Here is a 27,274-nt window from a genome sequence, read left to right on the forward strand (position 1 = left end):
GTAATGTTTAGAGCTGGACCAAGAAGGTGGCCTTTCTCTTAATTCACAACTTTAGAAAGTAGAACTCTACGTTCTTCCTTTGTCTGTATCACAGATTTAGCAGAGGGACACTGGGGCAAATGTCTAAGTTACCCACCATATGTGTGGGGAGGGCAAATTAGTGGGCACTTAGGAGCTATGGCAACAACTCAAACTTTCATGAAAAGTCTGATTTTTATCCCCTCATATGCTTCTTTTCTTTTAATGTTTGTAGTATTTAGTTCTTGCATTGCTGCCTCCTAATTTCTTGCCTGCACGTATTTTGGTGGATGATTCTTGGTAAATTGAGCTTGTTTTTATTGCAGTTCATTGTGACTGTCTTTTATAGTGATCAGACTTTTTTTTTTTATATGTGCCATATCTAGCATTTTTCTTTCTAGATTAGAATCTAGTCAAGGAAAGAGAATGCCTATCCTGTTTTTACTTTCATGTCTATTTTATGCAGCCCTAGACAAATCTATCTTGATGAGGTGGAGAAGACATTAAATCGGAGAAAAATATATTATCCCTTGATCATTCATAGGCAACTGCACCCTAATAATCCTTTCTCTGTGAATCTAGAAAGTTTGGTGGATACCTGAGAGATTTGTATACTACCTGGCACATATGAGATGCTCAATAAATATATATTTTAAATTAATGCATTTGAGTGGCTTTATAATTCAGCAATCACAACATATACATTATCAAGCAGAAGAAAAAATTAGTTCCAAAGGAGGTAAAGAATTAAAAAAAAATTCCTCTGAAATATATAAAATACATTTAATAGCCTCTCTAATATTTGCAGATAGTTAGAACCCTTTTCCACTCATATTTAGAGTGCATTGACACATTTGATGTTTAAATGAATAGAATTAACTGACATTTGCAGGGAACTTTGTATTTTCCAGAAAACTTTCTCAGACGTTATCTAATTCACCCCCATAATAACCCCATGAGGTGGGTTGTAGAAATATTGTTATCTTTACAGAGAAGCAAGTAAGTGGTAGAAGAAAAAAGGTAAGAGATTTTCCTAACACCATCCAGCTTGTGTATACGACTCAGTGATGCAAGTGGAACCAATTTCTTCTGATGCCCAGTTCAGGAGGCTGACCGGTGAGGTGTACGGTGAGGCGTTTCCACTCTATAAATCCTCAGTCTCTAGGAAAGATCCTGTTTTAACTCCTTTTCCTTGCATTGAAGTAGCAAAATTTATACCCATGCTCCCACCCAGATTCCGTCTCTGAATGTGCCAGCACCCTCTACCTGACTTAGATGCTCTCTTCATTTTTATTTCTAAAGTGTTTTCTCTGCAGGAGCTGACTCTTTCTTCTCCCTAATTAACTTTTATGTGGAAACTCCTCTAGTAATGAAATTGCCTGTGCGAGTCTTCCCCCACCTGGTTGGCTTTTTAGTGCACCTGGAGGGAGAAAGCGTTTCTGCTGTCTCACGTCATGATCTTTGCTGAGGCAGGAATTTGTAGGAACGAAGATAACTGCCTTCCTGAGAGGAGGCCTTTTTTATCAAACATTCTTTGGTTTAGGCTCAGCTTTGATGCTTGCAAAGTTTACCACTTGTTGATAATTAAAATGCATTGGTTCATTTGTATCTTTTTTTTTTTTAGATTCCACATAAAAGCGATATCATATATTTACAAAACAGGAATAGACCCACAGACATAGAAAACAAATTTAGGATTACCAAAGGGGAAAGCAGGGGGGAAGGATAAATTATAACTTTGGGATTAACAAATACACACTACTATATATAAAATAGATAAACAACAAGGACCTAATTACAGCACAAGGAACTATATTCAGTATCTTGTAATAACCTATAATGGAAAAAAATCTGAAAAAGAATACATATCTCTGTCTATCTATCTAACTGAATCACTGTGCTGTACAACTGAAACTAACACAACATTGTAAATTGACTACATTCCAATAAAAAAAAATACGTTGGTCCATGATTTTGGCAGCAAAGCAAGATGTCAGGGTAGACAAAAACATGGACTTTGAAGTCAGACAAATCAGGTTTGAATCCTGGTTCTACTACTGTTTACTGGGCAATTTACTTCTTGGAGCTGATTTCCTCTTTTGTGTAGTGGGGATTATAACAGTATCTATCTCAAGAGTTGTTGGGAGGATTAAAGATAAATGATAGATGTTTTTCTTCTGATGAGATGAGATAACAGAAAAGTACCGTCTTCTTCATAGACTGCAGGTCAGATTTTCATGTCCCCTCCAGCTCCACCCTTCTCCCTGCCCGACCCTAGCAGGCTTTTTGCCCTGGGAGGTGTACACTACACTGAGGTGTAGGCAGCAGCTTTCTTTGCCCTCTGGCTTTGTTGCATTTACCTGATGGGGAGTCCCAGCAGGACATCAGAGGGATGGAGGAGAGTGAAATCAAGTTCATTCCCTCATCTCTTTCCCTTCAGGGTCACCTGAGGCTAGCTGCATCCCAGATAATAACCTCCCTTCTCAAGGCAGCCCACTCTATGACCATCTCCTCCTAGGGACTGTTGACCCATCCCTCTCCTGGTCCCTTTAGGCTGGGGTGGTAATAACTCCATTACTGCTAGCTCCAGCTACTTCACCACCCTTCGTGGATTCCTCTATTCTACGCACATGTTTTAAGATAGTCTCTTTACTAAACCCTCCTTAAATGATCCTAATATCAGTGTGCTATCTGTTACTCATGGGACCCGAACTGCTACATCATTTATTACTGCTTAATTGAAAGTGTATTTGCCCAAGATTCTTTTATTTAAAAGAATTTGGAACTTTTAGGGGGAAAATGTGTGGTTGCTTGTCATTTGATATCAAGAGGAGAAAAATGTAGTAATGATGGATGATGATGATGATGATAATGATGGTGATAGTCAAGCATTGTCTATGTGACAAGTGTACTCCTCGACACTACTTTATACACATTAGTTCATTTAAACTCAAACACACATGAGTGTTTTTTTTTTGACCACATATAAATAACACTTTATTTGGAGATTACCCTCTCGTCAGAAGAAATCAACCACGAGAGGCCTCATGACAAAGGCCTTCTGACTCATCTTCCTGATAGCCTCCCATGGTCCACTGTCCACACAACATCCAGAATGATCTGGATTACTCGAATCCAGATTATAATTATCTGGATTATTCTGGCCACTTAAAGTTAAAGTCAGATCATATCCTTCCCCTGCTCAAAATCCTCCCATACTTTCTCATCACATTTATTTTTATTTATTTATTTTTTAATTCTTTAAAAAAATTATTTGTTTTATTTATTGTTTTTGGCTGCGTTGGATCTTCATTGCTGTGCGTGGGCTTTCTCTAGTTGCAGTTCACGAGCTTCTCATTGTCGTGGCTTCTCTTGTTGTGGAGCACGGGCTCTAGTAGTTGTGGCATGCGGGCTCAGCCCCTGTGGCTCACAGGCTCAGCAGCTGTGGCTCGTACGCTCTAGAGTGCAGGCTCAGCAGTTGTAGCGCACGGGCTTAGCTGCTCCACAGCATGTGGGATCTTCTCGGACCAGGGCTCGAACCAGTGTCCCTTGCGTTGGCAGGCGGATTCTTTTCTTTTTTTTTTAACATCTTTATTGGAGTATAATTGCTTTACAATGGTGTGTTAGTTTCTGATTTATAACAAAGTGAATCAGCTATACATATACATATATCCCCATATCTCTTCCCTCTTGCGTCTCCCTCCCTCCCACACTCCCTATCCCACCCCTCTAGGTGGTCACAAAGCACCAAGCTGATCTCCCTGTGCTATGTGACTGCTTCCCACTAGCTATCGGTTTTACATTTGGTAGTGTATATATGTCCATGACACTCTCTCACTTCGTCCCAGCTTACCCTTCCCCCTCCCCGTGTCGTCAAGTCCATTCTCTAGTAGGTCTGCGTCTTTATTCCCGTCCTGCTCCTAGGTTCTCCATGACCTTTTTTTTCTTTTTTTTAGATTCCGTATATATGTGTTAGCATATGGTATTTGTCTTTCTCTTTCTGACTTACTTCACTCTGTATGACAGACTCTAGGTCCATCCACATCACTACAAATAACTCAATTTCGTTTCTCTTTATGGCTGAGTAATATTCCATTGTATATATGTGCCACATCTTCCTTATCCATTCATCTGTCAATAGAAACTTAGGTTGCTTCCATGTCCTGGCTATTCTAAATAGAGCTACAATGAACATTGTGGTACATGAATCTTTTTGAATTATGGTTTTCTCAGGGTATATGCCCAGTAGTGGGATTGCTGGGTCATATGGTACTTCTATTTTTAGTTTTTTAAGGAACCTGCATACTGTTCTCCATAGTGGCTGTATCAATTTACATTCCCACCAACAGTGCAAGAGGGTTCCCTTTTCTCCACACCCTCTCCAGCATTTGTTGTTTGTAGATTTTTTGATGATGGCCATTCTGACTGGTGTGAGATGATATCTCATTGTTGTTTTGATTTGCATTTCTCTAATGATTAATGATGTTGAGCATTCTTTCATGTGCTTATTGGCAATCTGTATATCTTCTTTGGAGAAATGTCTATTTAGGTCTTCTGCCCATTTTGGATTGGGTTTTTTGTTTTTTTTGATACTGAGCTGCATGAGCTGCTTGTAAAATTTGGAGATTAACCCTTTGTCATTTGCTTCATTTGCAAATATTTTCTCCCATTCTGAGGGTTGTCTTTTAATCTTGTTTATGTTTTCCTTTGCTGTACAAAAGCTTTTAAGTTTCATTAGGTCCCATTTGTTTATTTTTGTTTTTATTTCCATTTCTCTAGGATGTGGGTCAAATAGGACCTTGCTGTGATTTATGTAATAGAGCGTTCTGCCTATGTTTTCCTCTAAGAGTTTGATAGTGTCTGGCCTTACATTTAGGTCTTTAATCCATTTGGAGTTTATTTTTGTGTATGGTGTTAGGGAGTGTTCTAATTTTATTCTTTTACATGTAGCTGTCCAGTTTTCCCAGCAACACTTATTGAAGAGGCTGTCTTTTCTCCATTGTATATTCTTGCCTCCTTTATCAAAAATAAGGTGACCATATGTGTGTGGGTTTATCTCTGGGCTTTCTATCCTGTTCCATTTATCTATATTTCTGTTTTTTGTGCCAGTACCATACTGTCTTGATTACTGTAGCTTTGTAGTCTAGTCTGAATTCAGGGAGCCTGATTCCTCCAGCTCCATTTTTCTTTCTCAAGACTGCTGTGGCTATTCGGGGTCTTCTGTGTTTCCATACAAATTGTGAAATTTTTTGTTCTAGTTCTGTGAAAAATGCCACTGGTAGTTTGATAGGGATTGCATTGAATTTGTAGATTGCTTTGGGTAGTAGAGTCATTTTCACAATGTTGATTCTTCCTATCCAAGAACATGGTATATCTCTCCATCTATTTGTATCATTTTTAATTTCTTTCATCAGTGTCTTATAGTTTTCTGAGTACAGGTATTTTTTCTCCTTAGGTAGGTTTATCCCTAGGTATTTTATTCTTTTTGTTGCAATGGTAAATGAGAGTGTTTCCTTAATTTAACTCTCAGATTTTTCATCATTAGTGTACAGGAATGCAAAAGATTTCTATGCATTAATTTTGTATCCTGCTACTTTACCAAATTCATTGATTAGCTCTAGTAGTTTTCTGGTAGCATCTTTAGGATTCTCTATGTATAATATCATGTTATCTGCAAACAGTGACAGTTTACTTCATCTTTTCTGATTTGTATTCCTTTTATTTCTTTTTCTCCTCTGACTGCTGTGGCTAACACTTCCAAAACAGTGTTGAATAATAGTGATGAGAGTGGGCAACCTTGTCTTGTTCCTGATCTTAGTGGAAATGGTTTCAGGTTTTTCACCATTGAGGATGATGTTGGCTGTGGGTTTGTCATATATGGCCTTTATTATGTTGAGGCAAGTTCCCTCTATGCCTACTTTCTAGAGGGTTTTTATCATAAATGGGTGTTGAATTTTGTCAAAAGCTTTTTCTGCATCTATTGAGATGACCATATGGTTTTTCTCCTTCAATTTGTTAATATGATGTATCACATTGATTGATTTGTGTATATTGAAGAATCCTTGCATTCCTGGGATAAACCCCACTTGATCATGGTGTATGATCCTTTTTAATGTGCTGTTGGATTCTGTTTGCTAGTATTTTGTTGAGCATTTTTGCATCTATGTTCATCAGTGATATTGGCCTGTAGTTTACTTTCTTTGTGACATCTTTGTCTGGTTTTGGTATCAGGTTGATGGTGGCCTCATAGAATGAGTTTGGGAGTGTTCCTCCCTCTGCTCTATTTTGGAAGAGTTTGAAAAGGATAGGTGTTAGCTCTTCTCTAAATGTTTGATAGAATTTGCCTGTGAAGCCATCTGGTCCTGGCCTTTTGTTTGGTGGAAGATTTTTAATCACAGTTTCAATTTCAGTGCTTGTGATTGGTCTGTTTATATTTTCTATTTCTTCCTGGTTCAGTCTCAGAAGGTTGTGCTTTTCTAAGAATGTGTCCATTTGTTCCAGGTTGTCCATTTTATTGGCATATAGTTGTTTGTAGTAATCTCTCATGATCTTTTGTATTTCTGTAGTGTCAGTTGTTACTTCTCCTTTTTCATTTCTAATTCTATTGATCTGAGTCTTCTCCCTTTTTTTCTTGATGAGTCTGGCTAATGGTTTATCAATTTTGTTATCAATCTTCTCAAAGAACCAGCTCTTAGTTTTATTGATCTTTGCTATTGTTTCCTTCATTTCTTTTTCATTTATTTCTGATCTGATCTTTATGATTTATTTCCTTCTGCTAACTTTGGGGATTTTTTGTTCTTCTTTCTCTAATTGCTTTAGGTGTAAGGTTAGGTTATTTATTTGAGACGTTTCTTGTTTCTTGAGGTAGGATTGTATTGCTATAAGCTTCCCTCTTAGAACTGCTTTTGCTACATCCCATAGGTTTTGGGTTGTTGTGTTTTCATTGTCATTTGTTTCTAGGTATTTTTTCATTTCCTCTTTGATTTCTTCAGCGATCTCTTGCTTATTAAATAATGTATTGTTTAGCCTCTATGTGTTTTATTTTTTACAGATTTTTTCCTGTAATTGACATCTAGTCTCATAGCGTTGCAGTCAGAAAAGATACTTGATAAGATTTCAATTTTCTTTAATTTACTAAGGCTTGATTTATGTCCCAAGATATGATCTATCCTGGAGAATGTTCCATGAGTGCTTGAGAAGAATGTGTATTCTGTTGTTTTTGGATGGAATGTCCTATAAATATCAATTAAGTCCATCTTGTTTAATGTGTCATTTAAAGCTTGTGTTTCCTTATTCATTTTTATTTTTGATGATCTGTCCATTGGTGCAAGTGGGCTGTTAAAGTCCCCTACTATGATTGTGTTACTGTTGATTTCCCCTTTTATGGCTGTTACTATTTGCCTTATGTATTGAGGTGCTCCTATGTTGGGTGCATAATTATTTACAATTGTTATATTTTCTTCTTGGATTGATCCCTTGATCATTATGTAGTGTCCTTCTTTGTCTCTTGTGACAGTCTTTGTTTTAAAGTCTATTTTGTCTGATATGAGAATTGCTACTCCAGCTTACTTTTGATTTCCATTTGTATGGAATATCTTTTTCCATCCCCTCACTTTCAGTCTGTATGTGTCCCTAGGTCTGAAGTGGGTCCCTTGTAGACAGTATATATACGGGTCTTGTTTTTGTATCCATTCAGCCAGTCTATGTCTTTTGGTTGGAGCATTTAATCTGTTTACATTTAAGGTAATTATCCATATGTATGTGCCTATTACCATTTTCTTAATTGCTTTGTATTTGTTATTGTAGGTCTTTTCCTTCTCTTGTGTTTCCTGCCTAGAGAAGTTCCTTTACCATTTGTTGTAAAGCTGGTCTGGTGGTGCTGAATTCTCTTAGCTTTTGCTTGTCTGTAAAGGTTTTAATTTCTCCATCAAATATGAATGAGATCCTTGCTGGGTAGAGTAATCTTGGTTGTAGCTTTTTCCCTTTCATAACTTTAAATATGTCCTGCCAGTCCCTTCTGGCTTGCAGAGTTTCTGCTGAAAAATCAGCTGTTAACCTTATGGGGATTCCCTTGTATGTTATTTGTCGTTCTTCCCTTGCTGCTTTTAATATTTTTTCTTTGTATTAAATTTTTGATAGTTTGATTAATATGTGTCTTGGAGTGTTTCTCCTTGGATTTATCCTGTATGGGACTCTCTGAGCTTTCTGGACTTGATTAACTATTTCCTTTCCCATATTAGGGATGTTTTCAACTATAATCTCTTCAAATATTTCCTCAGTCCCTTTCTTTTTCTCTTCTTCTGGGGCCCCTATAATTCGAATGTTGGTGCATTTAATGTTGTCCCAGAGGTCTCTGAGACTGCCCTCAATTCTTTTCATTCTTTTTTCTTTATTCTGCTCTGCAATAGTTATTTGCACTATTTTATCTTCCAGGTCACTTCTCCATTCTTCTGCCTCAGTTATTCTGCTATTGATTCCTACTAGAGAATTTTTAATTTCATTTATTGTGTTGTTCATCATTGTTTGTTTGCTCTTTAGTTCTTCTAGGTCCTTGTTAAACGTTTCTTGTATTTTCTCCATTCTATTTCCAAGATTTTGGATCATCCTTACTATCATTACTCTGAATTCTTTTTCAGGTAGACTGCCTATTTCCTCTTCATTTGTTTGGTCTTGTGGGCATTGTTTACCTTGGTCCTTCATCCGCTGTGTGTTTCTCTGTCTTCTCATTTTGCTTAACTTACTGTGTTTGGGGCCTCCTTTTTGCAGGCTGCACGTTCATAGTTCCTGTTGTTTTTGGTGTCTGCCCCCAGTGGCTAAGGTTGGTTCAGTGCGTTGTGTAGGCTTCCTGGTGGAGGGGACTAGTGCCTGTGTTCTGGTGGATGAGGCTGAATCTTGTCTTTCTGGTGGGCAGGTCCGCGTCTGTTGGTGTGTTTTGGTGTGTCTGTGACCTTATTATGATTTTAGGCAGCCTCTCTGCTAATGGGTGGGGTTGTGTTCCTGTCTTGATAGTTGTTTGGCATAGGGTGTCCAGCACTGTAGCTTGCTGGTCGTTGAGTAGAGTTGGGTCTTGGCGTTGAGATGGAGATCTCCGGGAGATTTTTGCTGTTTGATATTATGTGGATCTGGGAGGTCTCTGGTGAACCAATGTCCTGAACTCAGCTCTCCCACCTCAGAGGCACAGGCCTAATGCCCAGCCAGAGCACCAAGACCCTGTCATCCACATGGCTCAGAATAAAAGGGAGAAAAAAAGAAAGAAAGAAAATAAATAAATAGAATAGAATAAAGTTATTAAAATAAAAAATAAAAAAATTATTAAAAATTCAAGAAAAATTTTTTTTAATTAAAAAGTAATAAAAAAAGAAAGAAGAGAGCAACCAAACCAAAAAAATAAATCCACCAATGATAACAAGCGCTAAAACTATACTAAAAAAAAAAAAAAGAGACAGAACCCTAGGACAAATGGTAAAAGCAAAGCTATACAGACAAAATCACACACAGAAGCATACACATACACACTCACAAAAAGAGAAAAAGGAAACAAATATATATATTGTTGCTCCCAAAGTCCACCACCTCAATTTGGGATGATTCGTTGTCTATTCAGGTATTCCAGAGATGCAGGGTATATCCAGTTGATTGTGGAGATTTAATCTGCTGCTCCTGAGGCTGCTGGGAGAGATTTCCCTTTCTCTTCTTTGTTCGCACAGCTCCTGGTGTTCAGCTTTGGATTTGGCCCCGCCTCTGCAAGTAGGTCGCCTGAGGGCGTCTGTTCTTCGCTCACACAGGACGGGGTTAAAGGGTCAGCTGATTCGGGGGCTCTGGCTCACTCAGGCCGGGGGAGGGAGGGGTACGGATGCGGGGCGAGCCTGCGCGCGCACCAGAGGCCAGCGTGACGTTGCAGCAGCCTGAGGCGCGCCGTGTGTTCTCCCTGGGAAGTTGTCCCTGGATCACAGGACCCTGGCAGTGGCGAGCTGCACAGACTCCCGGGAGGGGCGGTGTGGAGAGTGACCTGTGCTCACACACAGGCTTCTTGGTGGCGGCAGCAGCAGCCTTAGCGTCTCATGCCCGTCTCTGGGGTCCGCGCTGTTAACCGCAGCTCGCGCCTGTCTCTGGAGCTCCTTTAGGCCGCGCTCTGAATCCCCTCTCCTCGCGCACTAGGAAACAAAGAGGCAAGAAAAAGTCTCTTGCCTCTTCGGCGGCTCCAGACCTTTTCCCGGACTCCCTCCCGGCTAGCTGTGGCGCACTAGCTCCCTTCAGGCTGTGTTCACGCCACCAACCCCAGTCCTCTCCCTGGGATCCGACCGAAGCTGAGCCTCAGCTCCCAGCCCTGCCCGCCCCGGCGGGGGAGCAGACAAGCCTCTCGGGCTGGTGAGTGCTGGTTGGCACCGCTCCTCCGTGCGGGAATCTCTCCGCTTTGCCCCCCGCACCCCTGTGGCTGTGCCCTCCTCCGTGGCTCCAAAGCTTCCCCCCTCCGCCACCCGCAGTCTCCGCCCGCGAAGGGGCTTCCTAGTGTGTGGAAACCTTTCCTCCTTCACAGCTCCCTCCCACTGGTGCAGGTCCCATCCCTATTCTTTGTCTCTATTTTTCCTTTTTCCTTTTGCCCTACCCAGGTATGTGGGGAGTTTCTTGCCTTTTGGGAGGTCTGAGGTCTTCTGCCAGCGTTCAGTAGGTGTTCTGTAGGAGTTGTTCCACGTGTAGATGTATTTCTGATGTATTTGTGGGGAGGAAGGTGATCTCCATGTCTTACTCTTCTGCCATCTTGAAGCTCCTCCCCACATGAGTATTATTATCTCCCTTTTTCAGATCTGGAAAAAGCTCAGAGAGGTTAAGTAACTTACGTAAAGCTACACAGAATGCCATTGGAGAGTTGAAATTCTAACCTGTCTATTTGGTTTCAAGATCCATACTCTTAGCAAGGCCTTGCTGCCTCCTAGGTAAACAGGCTGAGAAGGGCCATCACTTTAGCCATCAGTTTTAAGTTAAATCCCTTTGTCTATTCAGATTTCTACAGGTTCTTAATTCTTATAGGAAAGTACCGCTTAATGATGGTCTTTAAATATGTCAAGGCAAATTTGTTAAAAACCTGATTAATTCAGCAAATCTTATCAGGTCAAATCCATCATTTGTCTGATTTGACTGATTAGTTAATTTAAAACCACTGAGTCACTAGTCTACTGGGGCAACTATTCCATGGTTACCCTTAAGGGTACTCATTAAATACTGAATGAATAATTAAATATTTCAAATGAGTTTTTCTCTGATAGTGTGTAAGCTTCCCACAGCATTTAGCTGATTTTTTCCCCCTCCCTAGATATGAAATATTTGGTTCACAGTTTATATTATTTCTGTTCACTTCTTAAATTGATCTGGGTGAATAACATAATTTCACATTTTCTGAGAACTTATGAAATGCTTGGCATTATAACTAATCAGTAAAGGTGACTAAATTCATGAAGGTATAGTAGCTGAGAACTTAGCATTTGTGGGTCAACTCCTCCCTCCAATCCCCACTCCCTTAAACAAAATCCATGCATACTCAAAGAAATCATTGTTATTCTAACAACTCACATTTGATGGTGTATTTTTCTCTAACCTCAGACAAGTGTTTTCATCAACCCCGGAAACAGGCTTTCCTCCTCGCTGCCATTTGGGTCCCCAAGTCATATCTAGGGATATTCTTAGCAACAATAAATTCTATTTCTCTGGCTCCAGCTCCACTTTGCTGTTGTGGGATCTCTGGCCTCCTTAAAGGCATCTCCCTTTTATCTTCATAAATCTTGAGGGGTGACTCACATGTGTTCAGACAAATCTTTGAGCCTTGAGAGGGCGCTACTGTGGGTTGCTGGGTGAAGGTCCCTGTCCACTTGCGTGGGGACCACTGGGTTCTCATGCTGCTTTAGGCTGGCCTCCCCCAGGGTCCCACACAAACGCTGTGTTCCCCTGGAGTCCTCTCTCCTTTAGTTTTGTATGTTTTTTAAAAGTCTGTATAGTTACTTTGTTTTGTTTATGTTTTTCAGTGTGTAACTCACACTACTTTGCATTTTGATATTTTTCAATCATTTGAGCAAAACAAACTTTTTCAGACCTTGCTCACTGTTACTCTTTTCCTTCAACCTCAGACACAAGTCTTCTGAGAAGCTTAGAACAAATCTAAGTGACAGAACTACATGCTGTTAGGACCAGTCTATACGTACAATGTCAGAGGTCTTGTGGTTTTTTCAGGCCTGTCTGCCTCATCCTCTTTCCCTCAGAGTAGCTTCTTTCGCAGAAGGCACTTCAACCCACATGCAAATACGCCCTATAAGTATGCAAATCATGTCCAGATATAGCTGAATATCAGAAATGAACACAACACATCTAACTATTCTATTTGCTCTTTCTTTGAAGCTCAAAACAGAATTTTCTTCTTAATGTCTGACGGAAGTGAAGGTCAGGCAATGAGGCTATCATATTCATGTGGCAACTGCTGTAGAATAATTCTTTAATGGTTGCTGCTTGACCAGGTAAACAGTTTCTCTCAACCATTCCTTGCAACCTCTTTGAACCGAAGGGGTACGTTTACACTAAGTTTACTGAAGAGCCACTGGAATGTCTTCCATGTACTGTAGATTATTGCTAATGAAACAAGAGACCATTATGCAGTGGTCAGAGGGCTTGCAGATGTAGGTAAGATTCCAGCAGTGAACAAAGCTAACTTAGCGATCCCTTAATGCAGTGGTTCCCAACGTTTTTGGCACCAGGGACGGGTTTCGTGGAAGACAATTTTTCCATGGAAGGAGGTGGGGGAATGGTTCAGGCGGTAATGCAAGCCATGGGGAATGAAGCTTCGCTCGCTGGCCCGCCGCTCACCTCTTGCTGTGCGGCCCGGTTCCTAACAGGCTGTGGAATGGTACCATGGCCCGGGGGTTGGGGACCCCTGCGTTAGTGGAAAATTGAGGGGTCCGTTGCTGTACCAGCCAGATCAGCACATACCCAAGTCGGTATGCATTTTCATTTCATACGTGTAACTTTAGGTTGTGGCTACCATACCTTTTTTTTTTTTTTCAGCCACTAGAAATGTACATTTGAATGTTTAATGAGAAACAGATGGTGCCTGAAATCTCTAACTTAAATTTAACAAAAACTGTTTTGGAAATGTTGCTCGTGTATACTTTTACTGCTTTAAACACAGCACCATTTTAACCTGTTTTGATGAATAATTGAAGAATTACTGTCCTACTCTAAGACAGCATTTCAAAGTGCATGTGTTAATCATATACTTGATTAAACATTTCCTTGCCTTTCTCTTCAGAATGCCAATTGGCTTTTGAGTGGATAATTGTTGCAGTGAGAGCAGTGACGTTGAAAACAACTATTGCCTGTTTGAATTACTTAAAGCACCACCATGAAAAGAAATACCTGTGATTTGCTTTCTCGGAGCAAAAGTGTAAGTACTTTTTGTTTTCATTTATTTTCTAAAACTGTGTACCCACAACTTTTTACTGTTTTCTTTTGGATTTTAATACTGTGCTTTCATGATGAGACTTGTGAGAAACCCTTGGTTAACTTTCAGTTCTCTGACTGTATGCAGCTTATTAACAAATGAAGACTTGTTTGTCTCTGTGGCCTGGTTGACATTTGATGGGAATTCTCTTTCAGCCAGTTTATATGCCTTACCATTCATTAGTATGTGCCTACTGGTATGATATTGGAAACCCTGATTTTTGGATGCATGCAGAAAATATAAAAATTTGAAACTGAGGAAATTTATGTCTTGAATATCAAACTTTCTGGGCAAGTTCAAAAGGATAAATTGAACTTACATTACTAGGTACTTCAATCAATCACATTCTGCAAGTTCATGTACATGATGAATGATGTGAATACTTAATCAGTGGGTCATCACTTCCATGAGCTTTCTACCATGGCATGTGTCTTTAATCCTCTAATCTCCTCCTTTAAATTGTTTTTGTTTTGTTTTGTTTTGTTTTTTTAGTGAAAGTCCTCAAGGCCCTGATGGAGATTCTTATTTCCACTCAGTGTTCTTAAGGTGCCAAAGTGGTGGTAATTTCTAGATTTCTATTATCTTATGAAAGAGAGCATAAGCAAATAGAGCAACTCAAAGAAAGCTACACAAGGCAGGGATGAAAGTAGACTGTTAATTTCCATCAGGCAAGCTCTAAGAACATGTCCCTTTGTTCATTCACCCAAGGGGAAAAAAGGCATCCAAACAGATGTAGTTATGACGTAGAAACATTCATTTGAAGGCATGAGAAAAACCACAAATGCAAACACATTTCTCTAGTACGGGAACACTTTGTGTTACAACCAGTGATTCTATGGTGATGGCCCAAGGCCATTTTTAATTCTTTCTATAGAATTAATTACCACCCAGCTTTTAAGGGTGAGCAATGCAGGAGTAATGGAGAGGGAAGTATAGTGCCCAGTAGGGTTTTTAAAAAAATGAGGATGTACCCAGAAGTGTGCCAGTTCTTGAACTGAATACTGACTCTGTTTAATAACCAACCAAGGAAATTCAACAAATTCTGAGGGAATGTCCAAATTCATTTGTTTTACTTGTTGGTGTTTAGTTGTCTGGATTATTGTGTAAAATCAAGGGCCATGGCATGGAGCCTGGAATTCCTTCTATTATCATAGAGCTGCTCTTTGTAATGGGAGTTGACCTGCATACAAATTACCAAACTGCAAACGCATCTTTCTGTTACTGAGCTTTTCTTATAATAAGTTAAATTTGAAAGCAAACCATGCATATAATACTTCCTTCTTTTATTAAATTTCAGAAATATGTGATGTGAAAAATATGTATAAAGGTGAAAGGGAGAATATTTTGAATAATTAAAAATATATTATTAAACATTTCCCTGTTCTTGGAGGAAAATATTCTAAAGGCAAATGATTAACTGAGCTGTGACTTTAAGGACCTCCAAGTACTTCATGATGCTAGGAGATTTCCTATTTATATTTGCTTAATGCAAAAATTTTCATCTTGGTGGAAAGGCTCATGCTTCCCAGATTAAAAGAATCTGAGTTACATACACTTGTCCAAATGTAAACAGTAGAGCTCTCATTTCACTGCTTCTTAGCTTCTTGAAAATCCACTGGCGTAAAGAAAGTGCTTCCACTTAATTAAATGACTCTAAGCAGGAGATTACTGTTTATCCGAGAAAAGAGCCAGAATTTTTGCCTAGTGAGAAGTTGTCACTTTAGAGTTTTTAAATTTTATTTTGCACTGGTTTAAGAGTGTCACCCCCGCCCCTTAAGTCTTTGCCATAACAGAGTCCAAAATTTATACACTTAGAAGTAGATGTTTCCCGTTTTTGATGAGAAAGGTTTAAAGAATTAATTTGATTTAGAATCTGAGAATGTTTTTCTTTGGCATTATGACATTTGAAAATCCAAAGAGAATGTTCTAGGTGTTAAAATGGGCTCTGCCCCTCCCTGTGTGTCTCCATGTATCTTGCTTCTGTCATTGTGAAAACTTAAGGAACACGAAAGAGGAGGAAACAAAAGACCGTCTTTAGACAGTCACCTTATTTGTTCTTGAGCATTTAAAGCAGTGTTCATATTTTTCTCCTCTCATTCAAGACCTGGTGCAGTGTCCCTTTTAATGACAAATGCTCTGAATTCTTCCTTTATTTGGACGGGATCCATGAAAAATTTTAACTCTAAGAATGTAAACAAACCACTTTTTACTTAAAGCAACATTTTGCTGGTTTTGGAGGATAATTTGTAGTTGCAGTGGGTACAAAAGGGAGGAACTGGGCATATGGACAGTACCAAAGTGAGGCATGGCCCCATTGGCTACCGCCTACTTAAGGTTCTCCCGTAAGTTCTGTGGTATGAAGGCCTTACCTCTTTTTAAAGTTTTCAAGCCACCTCTTATTGGACTGGCATTTTATTTTTGCAGGTATAATTAAAGTTCTAACATGACAGCTGTGCGTTTTATACCTCTTGGGGTGCTTAAGACTATATTTTTTTCCGGGTGTTGGTTCTCTGTCCAAAAGGGCAGAGCTCAAACAGATTTCTCTCTGTGTTAACCTCAGGAAGTGTCTTTGCCATCTATGTAATCTGGGGGCAATTCTTGCTGTTCTGACTTTTGCTTCAATGGGACTGAACAAGTGACATTTGCATAACAATTACAAAATTTAAAATTTTAGTGTCAAACCATTTTATCTCAAAATAATGATTGAATGAAGTTTGGTGAGTTATTACTCTCCTATAAGTTTCATAGCTGGAAAATCCCATGTACAAGGGATGCTTTATTTTTATTTACTATTCTGAATCGTAACGGATCAACTGATTTCTCTATTTAAAACTTGCCTTCTTCTGCCTCAAATATGTTTTCATGAAGCCATTTAATTTAATCTAGAGCAGCATTTAGTTGTAAACATCTAGAATTTTTTTTCCCCTGCTACCTGCATAGCATAGCAATTTAGAACAGAGACAGAATAGTTAGCATAGAATATCCTTTCTGAGGCTGTTAGGAAATTTTATGAAAGCACTTGTAGCAACAACTCTGTTTTTAATTAAACAGTTTAATTTGCTACAGTGGTCAAGACTCTACCCCAGCCCTTTAGTGACCTGAGTTAACTCTATTGACTCTTTTCAATCCATTGGTTCCAAAGGGAAAAGAGCCATTTACAGTGACCCCATCCTCACATCTGTGACTCAAGCTTTCCTTGGCATTTCTCCACTGAAATATTAACATAGTATGACTCTTCCAAGGTTAAAAATTTCACTCTTGCAGCTTGTACTTCTGTTGAAAATAATTTTTAAAATAATAGATTTACTAGTCTTTGTATTCAGAATAATAATCATGATCTCCCAACATTAGGTTCTGGCATTTTTCAATATGGATATACTTTCACTGATCTAGCTTTTTATTGTCTACCCGGTATAAGGGAGCTGATGTGATAAAGTACAGCAATCTCCAACGTGGGCTTTAAAAAGAAAATATTAGGAATTCTATTTATATTTACTTTTAACTGTCATCTGTTTTCAAAATCAGTATAGTTTAGAGATCACTGGTGCAGTCAAAACAGAATAGTTGTTGAGTTCAGAGATGTGGAATCAATCCCCAGATCCACTGGTGTTTAAAGATCTGACTGTTAGTAAATTACTTAATTTTTTTGAACCTTAGTGTCTTTATCTGTAAGATAGAAAAAATATCATAATGAAGGTGAAAACACCTATCACATAATAAGTTGCTTGATAAATTCTCTCTATTTTGAGGTTTGCAGATGCTTTTTTGTAGCTACAGAGCAGAGTGATAGTATCTGGCCCAGAAATGGATCAAATGGAAATGCCTGGAAATGAAGCAAGTTCTGCTCACTAAAGGGGTTCAAGTCTAGCTTCCAAGACCATTTAGTCAATATCTATATCATGTTAAAGATTCAGGCATAAGATGGGTGGTTAAACTAGGTGAGAGTTCTGTTTTCTATCAGTTATGAGTTTCTTTGATTCTAGGTCATGTTGTACCATTCATAAAACTGAATTGAAAATCAGTTCCCAGGTAAATATAAAATCAAAGCATTGGGGCAAAAAGAGTATATTATCAGCTCAGGCTGCCATAACAAAATACTGCAGACTAGGTGGCTTAAATAAGAGAATTTTATTTTCTCACAGTTCTGGAGGCTGAAGTCCAAGATCAAGGTGCTGGCTGATTTGGTTCCTGGTGAGAGCTCTCTTCCTGGCCTTCTCACTGTGTCCTCATGTGGTAGATGAGAGAGAGCAAGCTCTCTGGTGTCTCTTCTTATAAGGGCACTAATCCCATCATAAGGACCTCACCTCATGACCTCATCTAACCCTGATTACCTCCCAAAGGCCCCACCTCCAATATAATTACATTGGGGGTTAGGATTTCAACATACGAATTTTGGAGGACACAAGTATTCAGTCCATAACAGTGAGTTTGATAATTTTAAGGGATGATATTAATAAGTGACTGTGATATTTATGCCCAAAGGTTGGTGGCTGATATTCTGGAGTCCACATATTCTCCCAACTGGATAACACTGAAAATTATCCAGTTAACGTGTTTCTCTTCATTTCCTATTTTCTAGATTTTATGTTAGGGGAACTCAGTGATGATTTTTGAGGTTCCAATCAGCTCTTCATAGACCTTAGGGGCTAATTTTAATTTTACTTAAAATATTTTTCCTCCCTTTACTATTCCTATTTTGCTTATTTTATACTGCTTGTTCTTAACATGCAATCCAGTAACATAAGTCTCCAAAGTACTTTTTCCTGTCAGTGAGTTTACCAGTTGAGCTAACTTTTCAGAGGTTTGTAAGTTTCAGACCTGATTATCTCTGAGCCAACCCAGTTCTCTCTATCAATGCCACTGCTTTTATGCTAACCAGGAATGAGAAGTAAAGGTACAGACAAGGGGAGAGACACATAAAATTGTCTATACTGATAGTGTATTTTTAAATCAGGGGTTATTTTAAAAAAATGTTTAAGTACTTTTCCTTATAATATCTCTGTTGGTATTCTCTCAACTCATGAATTTTTATAGACCTTCCCATCTAGAGAATGAACTGGATAAATTTTCATTTTTCTTCATTAATCAACTCTCTTATGTATTGAATTCTAATGTATCTTGTAGTATTTTACATTAAATTCTCAGTTTCTTAGTACCTTGTATCATTTTCTTCCTACCAGTTTGGAGAGATTTACGATATCCTCTGCTCAATAGGATTTGTTGGTTTCTTGACAAAATTGCCCTCTATTTGACTTGGGATTCTTTCGGATGCTCTACACTTGGATAAAATTGTCATTCACTAGATGTCTGTTAATTGATGTTCCCTGTTCTTTTTTGGTAGAATTGTTGTTTAGTATTTATTCAAAACTGGAAGCAAATCCTGGGCTGTTTGGAGGGCACAGAGTATCTGGGAAGTATTTAGCATTCTGAATTTAAAGCCCACCTAAATGGGCTTCCAGTTTTGAGACCAGGAGCCAGGAGCCCACCTGGTGAAGTATGCCCAGCAGGCTTCCTAGAATCTCCTCTTTTCACAAAAGACTTTAGATGTCCAAAATTTGTAAACCAAATTTATCTTTTTCTTAAAAAATAATGTTTTCCAGTTGTACTTTTACATTGCTGAGTTTTGAGAAGCAACTGCCCTTTTAATGGCCCAAGCTGAGAAATTTATGCCATTTCATTGCATTGGTGCCTACTTGGAGAGGGGAGACTGAAAAGAAATTTAGAAAAGCTGATACATTTTGTTAGGGCACTTCAGCGGTATCTGCATTTGATTGTTCTTCACAATTACTCTGTAAGACTGATTATTCTGGGGGCTTTATGGTTCAAGTAAAAATAATGGATCCCTTTCCAGACTAGCCTCCTTTCTCTGCTATATCCATCACCACCTAAGGTATGAGACTGACAGAATTGTAGCAGCTTAGAATCCTGATGAAGTTAAGTATATAGAAACTGGATTTTTCACTGCTGGTCTCTCTTTAAGTCCAAAGAAGGTCGGAGGAGATACTATTGGTAAAGACGCTTTGAAACATGCAAAGTACAAAGCAAAACTAAAATAATATTCTTGCTTGTATCTTTGTTAGCAATAAACTGAAATGAGAACTTGTAGTTTCAGAGGTTTTATTCCTTTGGTCATTACTCCTGCCTTCATGCTTGTGCTCTTTCTTTACAAAATCCAAAAACTATTTATTGAATGGCTACTGTGTGTTAGGAACTGTGCTTGCTAGGCTCTGGGTATCCAATTGGGAGTAAGATACATATGGTCTCTACTCTTATAGAGCATATTTGACAACTAAATTTATAACTTCTATAATATTCTATTTATTATTTCATCCCCCCACCCCACCCTGACTGCCCAAGCCTGTCCCACTTTAATCTTTAATTCTTCCCAGGGATGCTGAAGTCACATCCCTCTTACACACCTATGTGTACTTGTTCTTTGCATCCTGGGTATCCTCTTTGGCAGGATATTTTAAAATGTGAATAATGTGCCATGATTGTCAATTACGTTCATTGTTTCAGAAACATAGATTATTTTCAAGTGGTTAAAAAGAATTTTTCTCAGATAATCAACAATAACGCAAGAATAGCCGAGTATAAATGAATGTGAGTATGGAGGAAAGGTCTGAAAGAGTCGGGGCTGATCAGCCACCATTTGCTCTGAAATCAATCACATGACAATTTTAGTGGCCATAGTCAATCATTACATTGTTGCCTTTGAAAAACACCTCCACTTTTTTTTTTTTCCTGATATTGTGATGTGTTTGCTATTTCATTTTTTGGACACTTTCGAGTTGGAGTTGAATTCTGAATGATTATATCCAAGAAATAATTGCCTATATTGTACTTCACAATGTAAACATCAAAGATACATAAAAATGGAGAGAAGTTTTGTTGAGTTGATGATAAATATTAAGGAATGACTCGTACAGATAGTATTGCTCTGTAACAAAGTGAAATTATGAAGAAAAGCATAATAATTTGGTGAAGTTTTCTATTAATAGTATATTGCTCCAGAAAAAAATGTTTACTTATAAAGGCCACTTAGTTTTAATTAAAGCCAGTTCTCTTTTTCTTAAGTTAGACTTAGGTGTCATTTTTTATTATTAAAATGGCCACCTATAAGCAAGTATTTTGAAGGTTAAAAATGATGTCAGTTAAACTTATCAATGTGTTTACACAGTTTCCCAAGGTCAGTGCTTTCAAAGTCAGCCCAGGGATGGTCCTTAAGGTCCTGAGGTGCAGTCCAGGTTTTGCCACTTTGTATCTATTTCCTGGTAGGGGAAGGAGGATGAGAAAACCATAAATCATTAGATTATTATCAAATGCTCTCCATATCTACTATGATTGTTTCAAGGGTAAAATGAGAAAACAGTATTGAAAGCACATTGCAAAATAAAAATAAACAAAAAGCCAAACCAACCAAGTAAAAACACCCCCAGATAACGTTGTTTGGTACTCAATTGTAACACATGCTTCTGTACCAAGTGATTTAAGTCTTAGGCATTTTTTAAAAATAGAATTGGTCCATTGATAAACAGATTAACAAAAAAACCTTCACTTTTATTGTTAGAAAAAGTCATTCTTGACAGTTCACACGTTCCCCTAAGTTGTGGATACTAAAAGCCTTTATGCCACGGCCAAGAATGGTTAATGGTTATGTAGTTAGAGCCCCTGACCTTGCTTCCTAGTTCCTTCTATTGCCTAGATTGGTCACACACCACACACATGGAATTTGGGGTACAGGTCCAGTATTAGCACAAGCAGTGGGAATAAGACATTTAGCTTATAACTCTCTTATGGTCATATCTGTCCTCCCCACAAACTCCTTACTATATGGAAGCCTGGACTTCAGCGTTGGCAATAATGCTTCTGTGCTAGTGATTTGGCCATGTTTATAGCCCTCAGGCTCCTGAATTTAATTCAGTCAACAAAGTTTATTAAGCCCTCACCAACTATTAGACTGTACTACAGCAGTCATACCCCATGGAGCTGCACACCAAATGATACCCCAGAAGTTCAGAGAATTAACAGTCCACCAATTCACTTCCAGATTGAGATTTAAGCTCTTCAGAGAATCTGGCTCACTGAGCATTAAAAACCAAATGTATTACAACTACTCAAACAATAATACCACAGTGCTACAACAAAAATCATCTTTTCCACAAACTCATTTAATACAACAAGCTACAAGTTTTACAGGTCTTCATTTCTGCTTTGTACTTTAAAATATTAAATGCCCAACTTATGTTTTTCTAGAAGAGGCCATTACATAGCATTAATTTACCAGCAGGGTTGCATTTCAATATAAGACGAATCATACCAAGCGAGATCTAGATATTGCTCAGAAGCAATAGTCTCTGAAGGGATATTCGAAGATAAACAAGGGCGTTGAGGAAACCATGAGAAATCCCCAGAATGTACACATAGAAAGACATAAAAGATTCTTTTTCTGTTGTTGTTGAATTGCTCATGCAGAAATTCAGAAGATGTATTTCCTCACCCAATATAAATGAAATAATTGGCAAAGTAGTCAGAGAGGAGCATCTCCTCCAGTGGGTAGTGTTGTTATCTATTTAGAAAGCATTTGTATGTTCTGACTTCCCAAAACAGTGCTGAAAAACTTTTAAGGTGAGAAGGGAAAACCGAAAACACCCCCCCCCCACCCCCAAATGCAGTTAGATGTTGACAAAAGTGGCTTAGAATGGATATAAGTGAAAAACTTTCTGATAGAGTTTCCTAATGTTGGCACAGTCTTTTCTGAGGAGATTATGAGATGGTCTTATAACAGTATCTTTCGGAGTTCTGATCAAGTCTCTATGTTCTTTTAGATATATTGTTTGCATAAGCAAGGTCGGTCCTCAGCAGAGAGCACCCCCACTCCACTAAAAATATTCGAAGAGACTGAATTATCAATGAATCCAGTCACTAAACCCTATTACTTCTATTACTCCCAGAAGAATAACTTCTTAACTTCAGAACATTGAGGGATTCTGGGGGAAACTATCCAACTTCTAGTTTAAGCTCGGAGATGTAGAATGTTGCAAAGAGTGGCAGTCCCACCCTGCCATCAAGTAAAAATCTAGACACACTACACATTCGTGACTTCAAAAAAATCCATCAGAGAATTGAGGTTGTAGGACAACCAAGCAACTCCAAATCTGGAAAGAGCTAGGCAGACACTTGTCAAGAAGAAGAGAAAGGATGCCGTCCTTTGTTTACATCAGATGCTATGTAAAGCAGTAAGGAGAGTCAGAGAAAATTTTTAATGAATTGCTAGAGGTTGAGTGTGGGCTAGCGTGAGAGTATGGACACACTGGCCGTTGCATACGCAGGGTTGGGGGGGAATCCTGTAGCAGACTTTTCCTCTACAGACCTCACCAGGTGCTCACAGGGAAGACTGGGGAGAACAGCAGCCACTATTGAAACCAGACCCATCTCCCCAGTGGAATTAAAGAGTTACTCTGCAAAGGGAAGAGCAGTAAGAACTTCTGACTTTGGGTACTGGGGGAAATCCATTGGTGAAGAAGGGAACAGGAAAATAAAGCTCTATCTTCAGGGTGGGAGGTAAGAATATGTGCTAGGACCAGCACTACAGTTGGAGGAGGAGCAGAGGCACTTGTGATGACCACATCCCTAGGCCCCGGGAGCACAGTGCCTACCTAAGACTGGGGCTTAATCAGAACATCGAGGAACACTCTTCTTCCCTGATCTCCCATCAACATCCTAACAAGCATTGAGTGAAAATAACAGTGGAATAGGCTGCAAGAACTTCCAGAGACAGATCCTCTGGGGGCCCAGCACAAAGGAGAGACCCCAAACTAAGGATGGAGCAGATATTAAGAAAATAACCACTGGACAGCCATTCCATAATCCAGGGTTCCCCAACCCCCAGGTTGGTCCACAGCCTGTTGGGAACCGGGCTGCACAGCAGGAGGTGAATGGTGGGTGAGCGAGCGAAGCTTCTTCTGCCGCTCCCCATCACTCGCATTACTGCCTGAACCATCGCTTGCATTATTGCCTGAATCATCACCCCCGCCCGCATCTGCAGAAAAATTGTCCTCCACGAAACTGGTTCCTAGTGCCAGAAAGGTTGGGGACTGCTGCCATAACCTATGCACGCGGTGTTGTTAGAGAAATTTGATGCCTGTGGTGCACTGAGGTTAATCATAAGAACAAAACCCCTCCAATCTAGTCCCATTCCTGACTAGATTAATTCAAATCCCCATGCAAAAGGCCTAGCAGAAGGAAAACTGTGCTCATCTTTAAGCATAAAAATTTATTCACCTCAGTATCCACTGTCCAACACAAGATATCCAATTTTCAGTAAAAAAATTATTAGGCAAATAGAAAGACAAGAGAAAATACTTCAAAAGGACAAAATAATATACAGAAGCATCCCAGATATGGCACAAATGTTAAAATTATCAGACTAGGAATTTAAATATGATTAGTATGTTAAAGTCTCTAATGGAAAAGATTGACAACATGTAAGATCAAATAGATAATTTCAGCAGAGAGACGGAAACTATAAGAAAGAATCAAATGAAATGCTAGAAATAAAAAACATAGTAACAAAGATGAAGAGTGTCTTTGGGCCTATTAGTAGCCTTGACACAGCCAAGGACAGAATCAGTGAAATTGAAGATAAGTCAGTAGAAATTACTCAAACTGGAATACAAAAAGGAAAGAAAATGTAGAAAAAAAGAGAATATAGCAGATCATCCAAGAGCTATAATATAATAAAAGTGGTATAGCATACGCATAATTGAAATCACAGAAGGAAAAGAAAGAGAAATTGAGATAGAAGAAATGTTTGAAGAAATAATGACTGAAAATTTTTCAAAATTAATGACACACACCAAATCAGACTCTAAAGCTCAGAGTACACCAAGCAAGATACATACCAAAGTACACACACACACACACACACACACACACAAACACACACTCACACTCACAGAAGCATATCATATTCAAATGGCTGAAATCAAGACACAAAGAGAACATCTTGAATGTAGAGAAAGAAGACAAATTACATTACAGAGGAACAAGGATGAGAATTACAGAACACTTATCCTCAGAAACTATGCCCGCAAGAAGACACAGGAGTGGCATCTTTAAAGTACTGAGACAAAACTGTTAACCTAGAATTCTATACCCAGTAAGAATATATTTAAAATATGCAGTAAAAATACTTTATTGGAGTGAACTATTCCAGTTTCCTATCCTTTTTTGTGTCCCCCAAATAACATGCACATATGCTCTCATGATATTTGCTTTCCTTCTGCAAGTCTGAGAGGATGAAAATATTCCTCCTGTTCAGGACCAACACCTCCAGCTGCTCAGAGGACTTAGTCAATTACCCCCTCCCTCCTACATACTCAACTGCAGTTTTGCTCATCTCTTTTCTATCTCTCCTTTTGGCCTTGGTAAATGAATTAGATCTTCAATTTGCATTTGACACTGCTACCCATGTGTACTTCTTTGGACAATTCCTCTTCTCTTCCTGATATTTATTTAAATATTTCCTTTCAGGTCTGTATGCCCCTTAAACAATGCTGTTCCCCAAGATCCTGTCTTTGGCCCACAAGATATTCTAAGATAATCTTACCTCCTTTCCAGTCTTTATCTGTTTTCTGTTTGTGTCTAAATCTCCATGTCTATTTCAGATTTCTAGTTTTAGTCTCAGAATTTTGTTCAGTTGCAGGTTGGACATTCATTATCTCTACACATTTCCCAAACTAGATTCATGCACTATTCTTTCTTCTCTCTAAACATGCTTCTGCTTCTCTATTCTCTACTGCATTTGCTGCCCCAGGCATCAAGCCAATGGCCTAAGCCAGAGCCCTGGGAACCTTCCTCAACTCCTTGCTCATTATCCCTCCCGACATCTGAACAAGCAACAAATGTTACTGCAGTTATCTGAGTCTTCCTCATTCCAACTGTACTTCCTACTCTGCCAATGACTTGGGAATCACTTTATTTTTCCTTACTGTGCTGGGTGTCATTAAAGTATATACCTAAGCAGAGAGGACCAGTAAAATTATGTATGTGTTGTATATGGAAGCTAGTAACATTTGTTACTTTATCCATTTCTGTTGCAGATCTTACTTTTTCCTATTAGCAGTGTACTGTCTTGTTTTGAATCTATATCTTTTCACAATTGCTTTTGATTAGAATTTAAACTAGCTCTTAAAGGCTAAATCTGCAACAAAGTAGAAGCTGACTTTATAAGTGTATGTGTGTGAGTGTAATTTCTATTACAGCCATCATTCATAATTCATTTTTTTTAAAGAATAATTATAGTAAAGGCTGATCGTGCATATATGATTTTGTATATAAACAGATTGGATGAATGTTAGATTTTTATACTAGATATCAAGTGGAATTAAGATCTAATATGTGTGCTAACATGACTAATAATAATAATAACTTATAACTGTAAAATGCAGTTGTTTCATATACCATCCCAACATTTTCTTGTTCTTTTCCTCACAAAAACTTGCAAGTAGGATACGCAGTTATTTTTATCCTCATTTTACAGAGATTCAAAATGAGCCTTAGTCAGAGTAAGTGAGTTAGTATGCCCACACAGCTAGTAATGGAGAAGCCTAGATGTACTTCCAGACCTTTTGATTCCAAATTCTTTCCTCTGGTCACTATACCACTGAGCCTCACATATGTAACTGTGTGACTGCAGGCATCAGTTATATGCTAATGCACTTTTACACCATGTGTCTACTAAAAATAAATTGTAACATACCAATTAGATTCTGCTGTTTATAGATATACCTACAGTTGGACAACAATGTTATATGGTAAACTCCGGATGTTTTTGCATTCTGTAGTGTGACAGAAAATGGAGGAGATTTTTGTTTAGGGAGACGTTTTAATTGTGAAGGGAGGCCCCCAGGTGTTGGAAAGAGAGGTTACATCCTAAGAAAGGTAAACCCTTTTGCATAATAAAGTGCTAGAATTTTTTAACGTGCCCCTGGCTGTTCAAGGGAGATACAGTTTGGGGAAAGGCAGCGTTCTGGAGGACTCTGGGAAGTGAAAAGGTGGGAGAAAGCCCTTTCAGGGAAGGAGGCACGTGGCAGCAGGTGGGGACTTACAAATGGTTCCCACAGCAGAGGTGGCCTGGTTAAAGCCCCTTTAGGAGTACTGAGTTGACGGGTTTTAAAGATTTTGCTTGTCTTATTTTATTTTTTTTCTCAAACCTTTCTTTAAGCCTGTAATTACAACATCATTGTAACAATTTTGCCCCAGGGTGTGAGGAGGAAGAAGGCTATATTCACACTTGAGACAAGGGAAGAAAAGAGCAGGGAGGAAGCAGTGATGGTACATTAACTGGGACAGCTGTTCAGAGGGAGTTGTGACAAATACCACCTCGGTACACGCAAGTTCCTCTCCCTTGGGTATTGCCCAGAAATGGTGGGAAGGGCTCTGAATGTCACATGGTTATCTGGCAAGAGCGCTCTGTTCATTGTTTGTCCACCGAATTCTGAATACTTGGGGGCAAATACTTTGTGTATCTATCTGTGTGCATGTATGCACACACACTCACACACACACACACCTGTGTGTATACTGCTACTGGAGTTCTTGGCATAGGCTATGCTATTTCAAATTACCTTATAAAATACTTTTGTAATACAATATTTTGTAACGAAATTTCATTGAGCGCTACCAAATACCAACACGTTATATATGTTTACTCATTTTAGTTAATCCTCAAAACTATTCTGTGAGTACCATTTTTATCCCTGTTTGATG

General features: G+C 38.8%; 1 protein-coding gene across 7 annotated transcripts in view; it reads left to right on the forward strand.

The window, feature by feature from the left end:
* Positions 1–13,328: 13,328 nt before the first annotated feature.
* PDE4D (phosphodiesterase 4D) overlaps positions 13,329–27,274 on the forward strand; it is a 1,115,543-nt gene continuing 1,101,597 nt past the window's right edge. For all 7 annotated transcript variants that reach the window (XM_082457172.1, XM_082457178.1, XM_082457175.1 and 4 more), the window contains exon 1: positions 13,329–13,444. In XM_082457172.1, coding sequence (XP_082313298.1) covers positions 13,403–13,444 — 42 coding nt within the window. In that variant the 5' untranslated portion in view covers positions 13,329–13,402. The remainder of the gene's footprint in view (positions 13,445–27,274) is intronic.

The sequence above is a fragment of the Balaenoptera physalus genome (genome assembly GCF_965194825.1).
Source record: "Balaenoptera physalus genome assembly, chromosome: 3".
Lineage (NCBI taxonomy): Eukaryota > Metazoa > Chordata > Mammalia > Artiodactyla > Balaenopteridae > Balaenoptera > Balaenoptera physalus.